Raw genomic sequence first — 12,195 nt, forward strand, 5'->3', positions numbered from 1 at the left:
CACACAGCAAGTTCATCACCAGTCTCAGCAGGACTAGAACTGGTGATGGTGGAGGTGGACACAGCTACCTGCTACATCTCTGCTCAAAACACACTTGCAAGAAGCACAGATTTGATTGTCACGGACTTGAGTTCAAAATGTCCTAGACAGGGTCAGACCACGTGAGCCAAGGTCGCAAACAGGCTTTCCACCCATAGACTTGTCTGTGCTGGAAACCAGAACCTGACACAGCCATACTCAAAGGCTGTTTCCATCAAAAAGAAGTACTTGGAATCTGTTTTGACCATGGTGCAGTGGCATTTCATGGTGCAACCTGCCTTCCCCTCACAGCTCGGTGCCCATGGCAGCCAGGAAAAGCAAGGGTGGAAGGGCTTAATGCCTCTGCACAGAGAAACCACAGTCGCCATCAGTGACTGCTTTGAGTTTCCAAAAACAGTTGCATAACTTCATTTTGCATGGACAGCCTTTGCAAAGATTATGTTTGAAAGCAACTGCCTTTCCTTTCCATGCTGTAAAATCCAATTTGACAGAAGATTCAATTAGTACTAATCATGCTTCACAATTAAAAGACTGAAGACCAGAGCATACTAACCCAGTGTCCAAATGTACATGATTCTGTTTCCTTAGCACTACAGTATTTTCTTATCTGTCAGATGCCTACGTGTTTCTTAATGGAAGTTAACATTACTTAAAAAAAAAAAAGTAATGTATTAAAAAAGATATTATTAATTGCATGGTTTCGATAAACAGAATTAGAGGAAAAGAAGCCTAACAGGCTTCTACCCTTTAGGGTACATATAGTTCTGAAATGAATGCAGAAACATGATGACAATTACCTCTTGTTTCGCTTTTGGAAAAGAAAATATAAATTACTTAAGTAGTGGAACATGAGTGTATACAGCATCACTTTTAAAGGTGCAGAATTCAGGTAGATAGGCGATGTATCAATTCAGCAGAATTATTTCAGTAAGTGACAGATTTTACCTCTCCTTTCATATGGAAAGAAATACACCTGTGTAATTACAAAATGTTGTGGGGGTTTTTTTTCCCCTGAACAGCTAGCCAAGAAAATTAGTGAACAAACAAAGAAAATCCCTACACTTCTAACTATGCATTGTTAGGGAATAATATGCCTCTGCACAGATGCCCAAAATCCACAGTAATTTTTTATGCAATTACAAAGACTCTTCTGAAAACACACATATCCAGAATTAGTTTAAGACTAAATAGTCTTGGATTGCCCAAGAAGTTTGGACTTTTTTTTTTTAAAGATCTTTCCTCCCCTACATTACCTCAACAATTTAGAGGTTTCAAGCTGTACCCAAGGAATCATATCTTTCCAGCCTAACCACCTATACAAACTTTTTTATCCAGTCAGGCACAACTCTCTTCAAATTGCTGCTATTAATTAGTTCTTGAGCTTCGGGTCACATTTTGCACACTGCATTAGTGCCTACAGAACTCTTCTGCCTCTGAATAACTGGTATGTGTATTGGTTATAAACACAGAAGCAACAATTCTCATCTATTTTGTATAGCCCAATCCAAGTGCCACTTAAGAACAAGGTTTCCTGGCTACAGTTGCTCTGGAAAAAAACTTGCTAAAAATTCCTCTGCACTTTGTATCTCAAACCACACATCTGGCTCAGTTATCAAGTAAATGAAATTGGAAAAAATGGTTCTAATAAATGTATGTAAGCATTGCATAAACCAAGGTGTACTGGTGAATCTCAAACCCTTCAGCATTACAAGCAGCTGCACAGCCCAATGTTAATTATTTTTGCTGAAGGGCAGTGTTGCTTTCACAAACTGTTCTTCACTCTGCCTGTTAAATCAAGTAATTTGTTGGTGCTTTAAAAGAAAAAGTTCATTTTCCTGTAGGTCTCTTAGGCTGTATCAAATACATAAAATTAATCAGGATGAATTTTAGGCGTTTTTTGGTACTTAAAGCCAGTTGGGACTGTTGGAAAACGTGATGTAGAGCCTACAGGTTTAACCACACAAATCTGGAAGCATCACTTGTTGCCTCTGTCCCTGTTGCTATAGAAACAGATTACACTGCCAAAAATGGAAGGATGATAATTATCTGGAAAAAAAGGGAAAAAAAAAAAAGATGGGAAAGCAGCTAAAGATTATTTTGAAAGCACTCTTGCTACATTTTGGTATTATTTCCCTTTCTTTAAGAGAGACAGCCAGAAGCGATCAACAGAAGTGAAAGCAACGCCTTACATTTCAGGAGAAATAGCGTCAAACAGCATTTTCCCGCAATTATCCTTTTACGTTTGGTAGTATCTATATAGGGAAAACAAAGTACATTACAACAAACAGTTTCTGATCCCTGGAAGTGCTGAAGTCCCATTTGCTAGACTGAAGTTTCATGTCCTGGTGCCTTTTTCACGAAATTAAATTCAGAGTTTCTGCTCCTTTTGCCTATAGCCCCATTCTGCAGAGCAGTTTGGGCTTCTGCGTTTAATTTCGGACAGGATGGGCAGGAAGAAGGAAAGGTCCGGTGTGTGCCCAAACCGCAGCGTGTCCTGTCACTTACTCCCACAGTTTGGCATTGGACAACGGCCGGAGGTGGAGCAAAGACCAAACGGAAAGTGCCATCGTTACAGTCCCTGCTTTCCTCTTTCTGCCTCAAAGGCCGTGGGACCCCAGCCCCAGCCATGGAGCGGTGCCAGGTGCCGCCACAGGCCGGGCTGGGCCGCGGGGGGCCCCGGGTCCGCAGCGGGGGACGCTCCGGCGGCGCGGGGAGCTCGGACCCAGCGAGGGCTGCGGCGGCGCCCCTGAGACACCGTGCCCCGGCCCGGCGGGACCGGGCTCCCCCCGCCCGGCGGGCTCGGCCCCAGCCCCCTTCGGGCGCGGGGCTCCCGGGAGGCTTCGACCGCCGCTGCTGGATGGCGCTGCACAGCGAGCGGCTGCCGCCGGACTGCAGCGCCCAGCCCGCCCCCGGCACGCCAGGTACCGCTCCCAGCCCGCCCCGGGGTACCAGGTATGCTCCCACTGCTCCCAGCCCGCCCCCGGCACACCAGGTACCGCTCCCAGCCCGCCCCGGGGTACCAGGTACTGCTCCCACTGCTCCCAGCCCGCCCCCGGCACACCAGGTACCGCTCCCAGCCCGCCCCGGGGTACCAGGTACTGCTCCCAGCCCGCCCCCGGCATGCCAAGTACTGCTTCACCTTCGCCGCTTCCACCTGTTCAGGTTCGCTTTTAAGCTCTTCCAGGACAAACTTCAAGCTCACAAGTTTGTGAACAGGCTGTATTCACTGAATGCTTCCTTCAGGCTTTTAGTGAACTTTTGTTTTTTATAACACATCCCTCTCTCTCTTCTAATCTTAGTCTTTTAAAGAATGTATTAAAAAGGGGACCCGGCCACTTCAGACCTTAGGTGTGCTCACTGATGCTGTCCCATCTCTTTGGGGACAAAACCAAATGCACGTCTATTTTTAAGGAGATGACCGCATCTACGCTGCACTGTTTGCAAAACTGAAGGAGTTGCTGGCGTGGAGGGCATCAGATGGAGATCCTCCAGCACCTTTTCTGGATGGACAACGGTACTATGAACAGGTTGTGCTTTCCTTCTCTTAAGTAAATATTACAAAGTTGACAATTTTCAATACCATTTCAGTGGGAAAAGAGACATCTTAAAAAAAAAACCTACAAGAGGTTCCTATGCCTGTTTGTATCCCATTAAAATCCCACCAGGTGTTCCCCCTAAGTTTTTTTTGCACTTTCCCCAAGCATCCAGTGATGTTTTCCAGTTCCCTCTCAGGTCTCCTTAGGACCAGATGAAAAAGAAGCAGCCTATCCTTACAGTTAACTTTCAAGCCAAGTTGTTTTTTTTGGCCAGCTGACTGGCCAAGCACAATGCACTGTGTTTTCAGTTACCAGGGGTACTGATCCCTGACCTAGACACAGCTTTTGATCTTTGTTCCCCACCTAGCCACCAGTTTTGATGAAACTTGTTGAAACATGTTATCTTTGAGATTCCTGTCCCTGCCCACTTCAGCTAAAATTGGTCGTCCATATCTTTGAAAGCAGGTGCTCAGGGAACAGTGTAAGACTGGCTGGCAGGTGAACTTAAACCTCAGCTTCTTGTGAAAATTAGAACTTAGTTCAGGAACATGGAAAAGAATGGAGTACAAGTACTGATTCAGGTATTTTCCAGTGTGACGTGCATGGATTCAGTACTGTTTACACTGTAGCAGTGGCACAGTGTAAATCAGTCTCAGGGTTTGCAGCAAGAAGAGAATTAACTCACTCAGGGTTTCTGCTTTCTGGGCCCTGTCCTTCATGTTTTCATTAATGAATTACTAGATTTTGGCATGATCAAGACTAACTCCATGGAGCATAAGACCTGTCTGTTTCTTGACAAGCTGGCTTGGATGTCCATGATATATATATACATCCTTAAATTTATTCTTTGAGCCAGTTTTAATGTTCACATTTTTTTTAATATATGTCTGTAGTGCCTGAAAATGCACGTGCTCATAGTACTGCACTTTTATATGTTAGAAAAAAAACACTGCCTAATCAGAGCCATATGTCTCCTTCTTATAGCACTAAATTCTCAGGAAATGTAAGAATAAGTGTACCTCCAGTACTTCTTTTTCTGATATTCACAACAGCTAGTTGTGAAAAAGAACTGTTTTTTTTTTCCTCCTGAGTTCTTAAAAAAAACAAAGCCCACACAGTCATAATGGGTAGGTCCCAAGACAATTAGTGGTTTACACAACAGCTTGGACAGTATTAACAAGGGACGATTTATCATTGTGATGACATTTGACTTACTGTTGAACTATTGTTTGGTTTTAAGCTTTTGCAGTCTGACACTGTTTTATCAAAACATACAGAAAATTTGAAGGAAAAATATAGAGAAGAACATTTTAATTTCAATATTGTTTTTACTTAGTATGCATGCATAAAAATATTTTAGTAAGGACACGAGGCTCAGTTAACTGTTACACTGCAGTTGTTTAACAGTATTTTTAAATATAGTTTCTTCTTAATGCAGAAGCAAATACTCCCTAAGATTCTTGCTTAGAAATGAAAGTATCTCTGCTGCTGCAGTTGATGCCTTCGTAAGAAATGTGGGGCAGACAGATGGGTCCGTAAAAGTCTCAGACATCTGAGTTTACTAGTCTTTGTGAAACCAACCCTTAGTTGAGATGTAAAAGCAGACCTAAGTTAAAGGATGTCAGATAGATAGGGCAGGGACTCTGAATTAGATTTTATCTCCTTAAACTAAAAAGATGGTGTTTTGGAAGAGGGCAGGAAAGTTTTTCAGAATGTCTTTTGGTTATCCAACTTTCTTGTGGCTGTTGACTTACTCTGTTTCTGTTTTCTGCCAGTTCTATGGTTCAAATTTTTTGGTTTTTGTTCATGAGAGAAATGCTATAGATTGAAAAATTGTAAGGCTGTATATATTGGAGAGTTAAGCTGCTGTATTAGTCTTCATTCTGTGTAGTTCGTTGTTTGATTTGTCTTTCCCAGGGGTTGTATGAAGAAGCATTAACGCAATTTAAAAAAATTGAGGATACAGATTTTCAAGCCATGTTTCAGCTTGGTGTAATGTATTATGATGGACTAGGCACTGAAAAAGACCCTGTGAGTAATCTAGCTGCACACTTTTTACTTTTCTTCTACTATTAGCTGATAATTACTAAGAGCTTCTTTGTAAGCATGATTGTTTAGTTTAAAATAAACAGCTTTTTGATTTAGAATTAGTTTCATAAAGTATAGATGTTTACAGAGCATCATTAAAGAGAGGGGGTTCTGGGTTGAGGAAGTTCTCAAAAATGGCTATAATAAAATAGATGTATCTGAAAAATGTGGTAATTTGTATTTTAAAATGTAACTTCTAAGGGCTTGATTGTATATTGTGTGGAAGCTACATTTAAGTATTGCTATTAATTTGTTACTTTTTAATAAGCAGTTCATATAAATGAAAATAAAGTGCGCAAAAATGGAAATCAAACAATTATATTTCAAAACATAAAACATCTGTTCCACAAAGACTTTTTTAAAGTACTTTCTATTCTTTTAGCACAGATGCTAAAGATGATTGTGCTTCTGTCAGTGGTTGACAGTAATATTTTTAAATTAGACAAATGAAAAACTACATTTGCAAGAAGTTGAGGAATTCAAACTTAATAATTATATTACAAAACAGGAAGACAAAGGAATGATTTGCCATCAAGAGTTAATTTATCAGTAAAGATGATCTTAAAGAGTGGCATGAGGAAAGAATACAAGCAGGATGAAAGAAAGGGTAAATTACAAGACAGGAGGCCAAAAAAAAAAAATTAACCAAACAGTATATTAACAAATGGGACTCTAGCCTGGTGCTTACAGGATTGTCAGCAGAATGGAAAATATTCTGCTGGGGTTTAGAGGTGGTTCATTTGTTCTGTATGCCTGCATGATTACCACATGTATTTACTTGCAAATAAACATTTTAGCAGAGTTTCTTCCTTTTTTGTGTATTACAATATGGAAGTTGAATAACTGAGAAACCTTTTATAAAGCACTGTTTCTAGTGTATTTAAACAGGGTGTCCATGCTAAATCTTAGCAGTGTAAATCTTGATTAGAAAATACTTTTGAGGTGCAGTTGCTCATATGCAATGTTCTCCATTTGTTTATTTAACGTTATCAGGTTTTGTCCTTTATGAATCTAAGGTATTTTAAATGAAGGGACTTGAAAGTGTACTACGTATCACTTTACCTTCTGTTAAGACTGTTTTTTGATTTCACATACATTATGCAATATGAAAAAGTTCAAAGAATTCTGAAATTGGAAGTGTTGCAAGTTTAGGATGCAACATGCAATTATGTAAGCAAAATAATATTTTTTAGAAAAATTTTATCAGTGAAGAAGAGTAATATAATACCAGCTGAACATTTATGAGGAAATGTTTCACATTAAAAATATGTTGGGGTCAAAGATCTAGGGGCTATTAACTAAAGATCAGTTCTGCTTTGGTATGAACTATTTTCCTACCAGTATGCCTCAGCCTTTCTTCAGAGTGGAAAAATTACCTTTCTTGCAGAAGTTAGTGTGTTCTCAGATTCTTTATTTCATCCTCTTCACAGTCTGAACATAATAACTTCAATGGCTCAATTTTAGGAAAGGGCAGTGGAATACATGAATAAAATACTCAACTCTGATTCTCCAAAAGCAAGACACCTGAAGGTTGCAGCTGCATACAATCTTGGCAGGGCGTATTACGAAGGATGTGGTGTTAAGCATTCAACCGAAGAGGCTGAAAGGTAAGGGCAGTCAGTGATTTTCCTGACAAATTATAAGCTTCTGTGTTACTTAAACTTTGTTGTCCCCATTTTCTTAGGTTGTGGCTTATTGCTGCAGACAATGGAAATCCAAAAGCAAGTGTAAAGGCCCAGAGTACTTTAGGAATGCTTTATTCTATGCCAGTTCTAAAAGATCTGAAGGAGGTAAAGTCCACTTGTACCTTTTGAAATGAAAATGAGTCCAAATTAATTTTTAATTTTATGGAAATATTACAGTGATATATTTGATTCTGAAAGATGTATTTTAAGTAGTTAAGCAACATTTAGCATTATCCATTTAAGCCTGTATGAACAGATGGCCAGAATCCCTCATTTTGACTCACTTGATGCTTCTAGCCAAGATTTATTTATATTTTTTTTTAGTGAGAGTATCAGGAAGAATGATAGAATGGATTAAAGTTTTGCAACCTTTGGTAACCTTCAGAAATCAAGCAGGTGTCACTGATTGACAGCTCTGACAGTAAATGGAGCAGGTTTGAAAGCCTTACAAGGATTCTGCCTTCTTTTATGTATAAGCACTTCTTACAGTTTGGTATAAAAGATTTTATGGAAACAGTATACAAGGAAAGCAGCTAAAGTAAATATATACTGCAACTTTGTGTCTCATTTAGGCCTTTTTCTGGCATTCAGAAGCATGTGACAATGGAAATCTGGAATCACAGGGAGCACTTGGCATTATGTATCTCTATGGACAAGGTATACGTCAAAACACTAAAGCTGCTTTGAAGTGCTTGAGAGAAGCAGCAGAACGTGGAAACATCTATGCTCAAGGCCATCTTGTAGAATATTATTACACTAAAAAATTTTACTCAAAAGCTGCTGACCTAGCCAAAAGGTGAAGTTAATTTTGTTTTATTTTTCATTATGGTTCATGCAAGACCACATAATCCAGATTAAAATTATTAATAAATTAATGCTCTTGTCTTTCAAACTCAAGAGATCTTTGAGATAATGAATTGCAAAACCTCACCTTTAAAGATGGAATAGCCAATCACAAAATGAATACTATAAGGTTCTCAATTACTCAGTATGGTTAAATTTTTCTTTCTGATCCTGTAAAGCAAAACAGCCTTGAACTAGAATCCAAAGTAGATGTCCACACGCAAGCCTGCCTTTCTCGTCTCTTCAGTCCACGATCTCCTCTAGGTTCCTGCCTTCACCATTCCCTTTAAACGCCTACAATCATAGAATCCTCAGGTTGGAAGGGACCTCACAGATCACCTGGTCCAACATTTCTTGGCAAAAGCACAGTCTAGACAAGATGGCCCAGTGCCCTGTTCAGCTGAATCTTAAAAGTGTCCAATGCTGGGGAATCTTACCACTTCCCTTTACCTGCTTTTCCATTTCTGTTATGCTCTCTCTTGGTTTTGAGCAGGCTCAGAAGCTCATAGTTAAGCCAAGGGGGTCTCTTGTCCCACATACTTTCCTTACCTTAAAGGGAATGAATGATTTTTGTTCTTCCAGGAGAGCATTCTTGAAAACCTTGTCTTAGTACTAACTCTCAGTGAGCTCAGCAGGATCCCAGATCCACAGTATTGTCATCACTGCATCCAAAGCTATCACTGAGATATTACAAAGCAGATTTTCTTGGTTTGTGAGGAACAAATCCAGCAATGCCTCATTCCTAGCTGGTGCATCTGACATTTGTACAAGGAAGCAGTCCTCTACTGCTCCATGCCAGGAGCTGGATGGATGTTTTGTGAGTTGCTGTATTCTTCCATCTAATGTCTGGGTAGTTAAAGTCACCCATAAGAACCAGGTTCTGTTACCCAAAACTTATTAAGTGACCCAAATATTGCCTTGTTGGTCTCATTGTCTTGGTTTGGAGGTTGGTAGCAGATGCCTGATGCAAGATGCCTCTTGGAAATGACCCCTCTGATCTTGACCCAGAAACATTTGATAAGGCTTCTAAAATTGTCATAGTTGACTTCTATACATTCAAGTTCTCCTTAACACAGAGCATGATTCCTCCTCCTCCTCTTCTTCCCTTCCTGTCTTTACAAAGCAGCTTAGAGCCATCCTTCGTGATGCTCCTGCCAGTGAGTTGTTCCACTACGTTTCAGTTATTCCTGATTGCATAGCTTTCTGACTGGGTGCAGAGCTCCAGTTCCTCCTGTTTGTTCCCCAGGCTGTGTGCACTGTATACATACACTTCAGGTAGTTGGTCTTCTGGTTCACATCTTAGGAGTCAACTAAAGAATATTTGTTGCTGCTCTGGTTGGCTTGATTTATTCCCCATTTGGTTGCAATGGCACAAGTGCTACCACTTTGAGTCCAAAGTACCCCCAAGTCCTTCTCTATAAAGCTTGCCTCACCAGGTTAGCTAAAGATTCCCTTGCTTCTTTAGCCAAGCAGATCCCATCCCTCCCTAACGGGCTGTAGTCAAAGAATGCCCTGTTGTCATAAAATCCAAAAGAGTCATGACAGGACCAGCCAGAAAGCCAGAAGTTTATTTGTATTGTATGTCTGGTTTTGGCCGCATCCTTCCACCTAACTGGTAAAATGGAAGAAAAGGTAACCTGGCACAAATACTGTTTGTGTATACCTCCAGGCCTTTGTAGTTTTCCTTGATTCTGTGGTGTCACTTGCGCCCACATGAGAGAGTAGCAAAGGGTCTGTGGCACCCTCTTGAAAGCTGTGGCACCCTCCCAGCAACATCTTGGACCTCAGCTCCTGGACAGCCGCACACCCCTCGTGAGTCCCCCTCAGGCTGGCAGAGGGGAGCCTCAGTGCCCCTTCACAGAGAGTCACCCAAGCACTCCACATTGATTTTTGTGGTATCCACTGTGAACTCCTGGTAGAGTTTCTCCTTGCAGACTTTGCTTTCGGGTATCTAGAGCAGTTAAAGCTTCAGATCTGACTTTGGTTGCAATGCTGTAGGGTGGTAAAGTCCTGCTTTTGTGGATCACCAGGGTCCAAGGTGTCTCATTCTCTGTGGTGTCCGCCACAGGAGCATGATTCCAAAACCACTTATCTGTCTCAGCATTTCTAATACAAAGAACACAAGTATTCTTCCACTCTCCACCTACCCCATCTCAATATAATTTCTATCCACTGCCTCCCATCCACCATTTCCTTGCTCTGTGGCTCAGTGTGCTTTGGTCTCGTTCAGGAAATGCAAGCATTGATACTGGTGGGATCCTGCAGTAAGCACTCTCAGCAGCACTGCCTGGGACTTACAAGCAGCTGCTGCACACAGTGTCAAGTTATCACCCTTGAGCTCTTCATCAGTTGCTGCTTATGAGGATGCATACTGTACAGGCGCTTTTAAGCCTGTACCACAAACAGGCATCTGCAGGCAAATGGTTTCTAGTGATTATCTTCTTGCCTGAAGGTACTGGTCTGAGCCCCAGTTAGGCAGCACTGACTGGCCTTTTCACAGGCAGTCACTGTGGGACTCACTGCTTTACCTACACACTCCGCAGTGGCTTGTGTATTGAAGAAATAGCGGCTTTTGTGATAGGCTGCAGTATTTAAAATAGTCTGCATCATGTTTCTGTATCTTGAACTAGTCAGGGAGAACAAGAGCAATGTTGGTGCCAGTTCTACAGCTGATAAACAGCTGTAGATTTCTGTGACAAACCTCCAGAACTCAGTGTATAAATTCAATCTGTCAATCAGATTATTGATTTGCTGGAAATAAGCTGCAGATAGACAGACTACTTGCACAAGCTGCACACAATAGCATTCACGCCTCTTGGGGTATGTTTATGAAACTGCTGCTGCCTGGCAATAAACAAATAACAACTTACCATCTTAAAGAAGCTGCACCCTGTATATGCCACCACATATACAGCTCTGGTAATTCATAAGTTCAGCTATGAATGCTGTTTGCTATACTCTTTGCTGGAAGGGATTGTTTCTCTCTGAATTGCTGCTTTTCTTTCTTTTGCACTGTAAGTAGACTGATAGCTATTCAGTCTAGTCTAGCCTGTCTTGCTTGGAATGAATCCCCTCCAGTCAATGCTGCACGGTAGATTATTCAGACAAGTAAACTGTGCATTTCATCAGCTGCAATTGTGATTGCACAAAATAGCAATGAAATCCCACAGTACAGTCAGAAGTGACAATTTCTGAACCAAAAGATACTGCCACCATTAGAATTGCAGTTGGCCTTGAGGCAAAAATCTCAGCAGTTCAACCAGTAGTATCAAGTACCAATACCTTTTCTGCTAAAATTTGTCCTTCTATGTTCACACCAACTACAGTTTGTTACATTATGTACAAGCATACAAACATTATGTTATTATGTACAGTATAACCTTGCCTAATATTTGAAGTCTGGATTAGCTACTGATACTTCACTTCAAATAATTTAGTTATCCCATATGGTTCTACTTACCCATTTCTGCGGTATGTTCTTGAAGTCAGCTGTGATGAAAGTGTCTTTGCCTAACTTGAGTGATATTGTTATCTGCATCAGCATCCTGTGGTGTATCTTTTGGAAAGGAAGCAAAAATGCTATGCATCAGGAAAGATGAGATAATTGGTTACTGTTGTCATATTTGAATGTTCTGGCTACTAAGAACAGATGTGTTACTGTATTTGTTAATAGGACCAAATTAGGTGGGAGAATGTTGCTCTCAACACATTCAAGTGATTTAGCAGGCACTGGCTTGAAGAGGGCTAATTGGGAACAATATCCTAGTAAGGACTTGGAATTTTAGAATCGTCAAATCATGGAATGATTTGGGTTGACCCTTTATAGATCATCTGGTGGCAGCCCCCTTGCTGTGGGCAGGGACATCTTCTACCAGATGAGGTTGCTGAATTACAACTGCCTTTCTTCCACATATAATTTCCATGAAATAATTTAATAGGAACAATTAGTGTAAAATACGTTGCCTTTTATAACCAGTATGACTATAATGAATGTGACTTCAAAA

The 12,195-nt window shown here is 40.9% G+C and overlaps 1 protein-coding gene across 5 annotated transcripts in view; it reads left to right on the forward strand.

Moving 5' to 3' along the window:
• The first annotated feature begins 2,639 nt into the window (after positions 1–2,639).
• Positions 2,640–12,195, forward strand: part of LOC113995408 (LRP2 binding protein) — a 31,875-nt gene continuing 22,319 nt past the window's right edge. For all 5 annotated transcript variants that reach the window (XM_039388728.1, XM_039388724.1, XM_039388726.1 and 2 more), the window contains exons 1-6: positions 2,640–2,960; positions 3,451–3,566; positions 5,493–5,606; positions 7,128–7,270; positions 7,348–7,453; positions 7,921–8,144. In XM_039388728.1, the coding sequence (XP_039244662.1) occupies positions 2,666–2,960; positions 3,451–3,566; positions 5,493–5,606; positions 7,128–7,270; positions 7,348–7,453; positions 7,921–8,144 (998 nt within the window). In that variant the 5' untranslated portion in view covers positions 2,640–2,665. The remainder of the gene's footprint in view (positions 2,961–3,450; positions 3,567–5,492; positions 5,607–7,127; positions 7,271–7,347; positions 7,454–7,920; positions 8,145–12,195) is intronic.

Source organism: Pipra filicauda, unplaced genomic scaffold (genome assembly GCF_003945595.2).
Source record: "Pipra filicauda isolate LSUMZ 115617 unplaced genomic scaffold, ASM394559v2 scaffold67_size6003252_pilon, whole genome shotgun sequence".
Lineage (NCBI taxonomy): Eukaryota > Metazoa > Chordata > Aves > Passeriformes > Pipridae > Pipra > Pipra filicauda.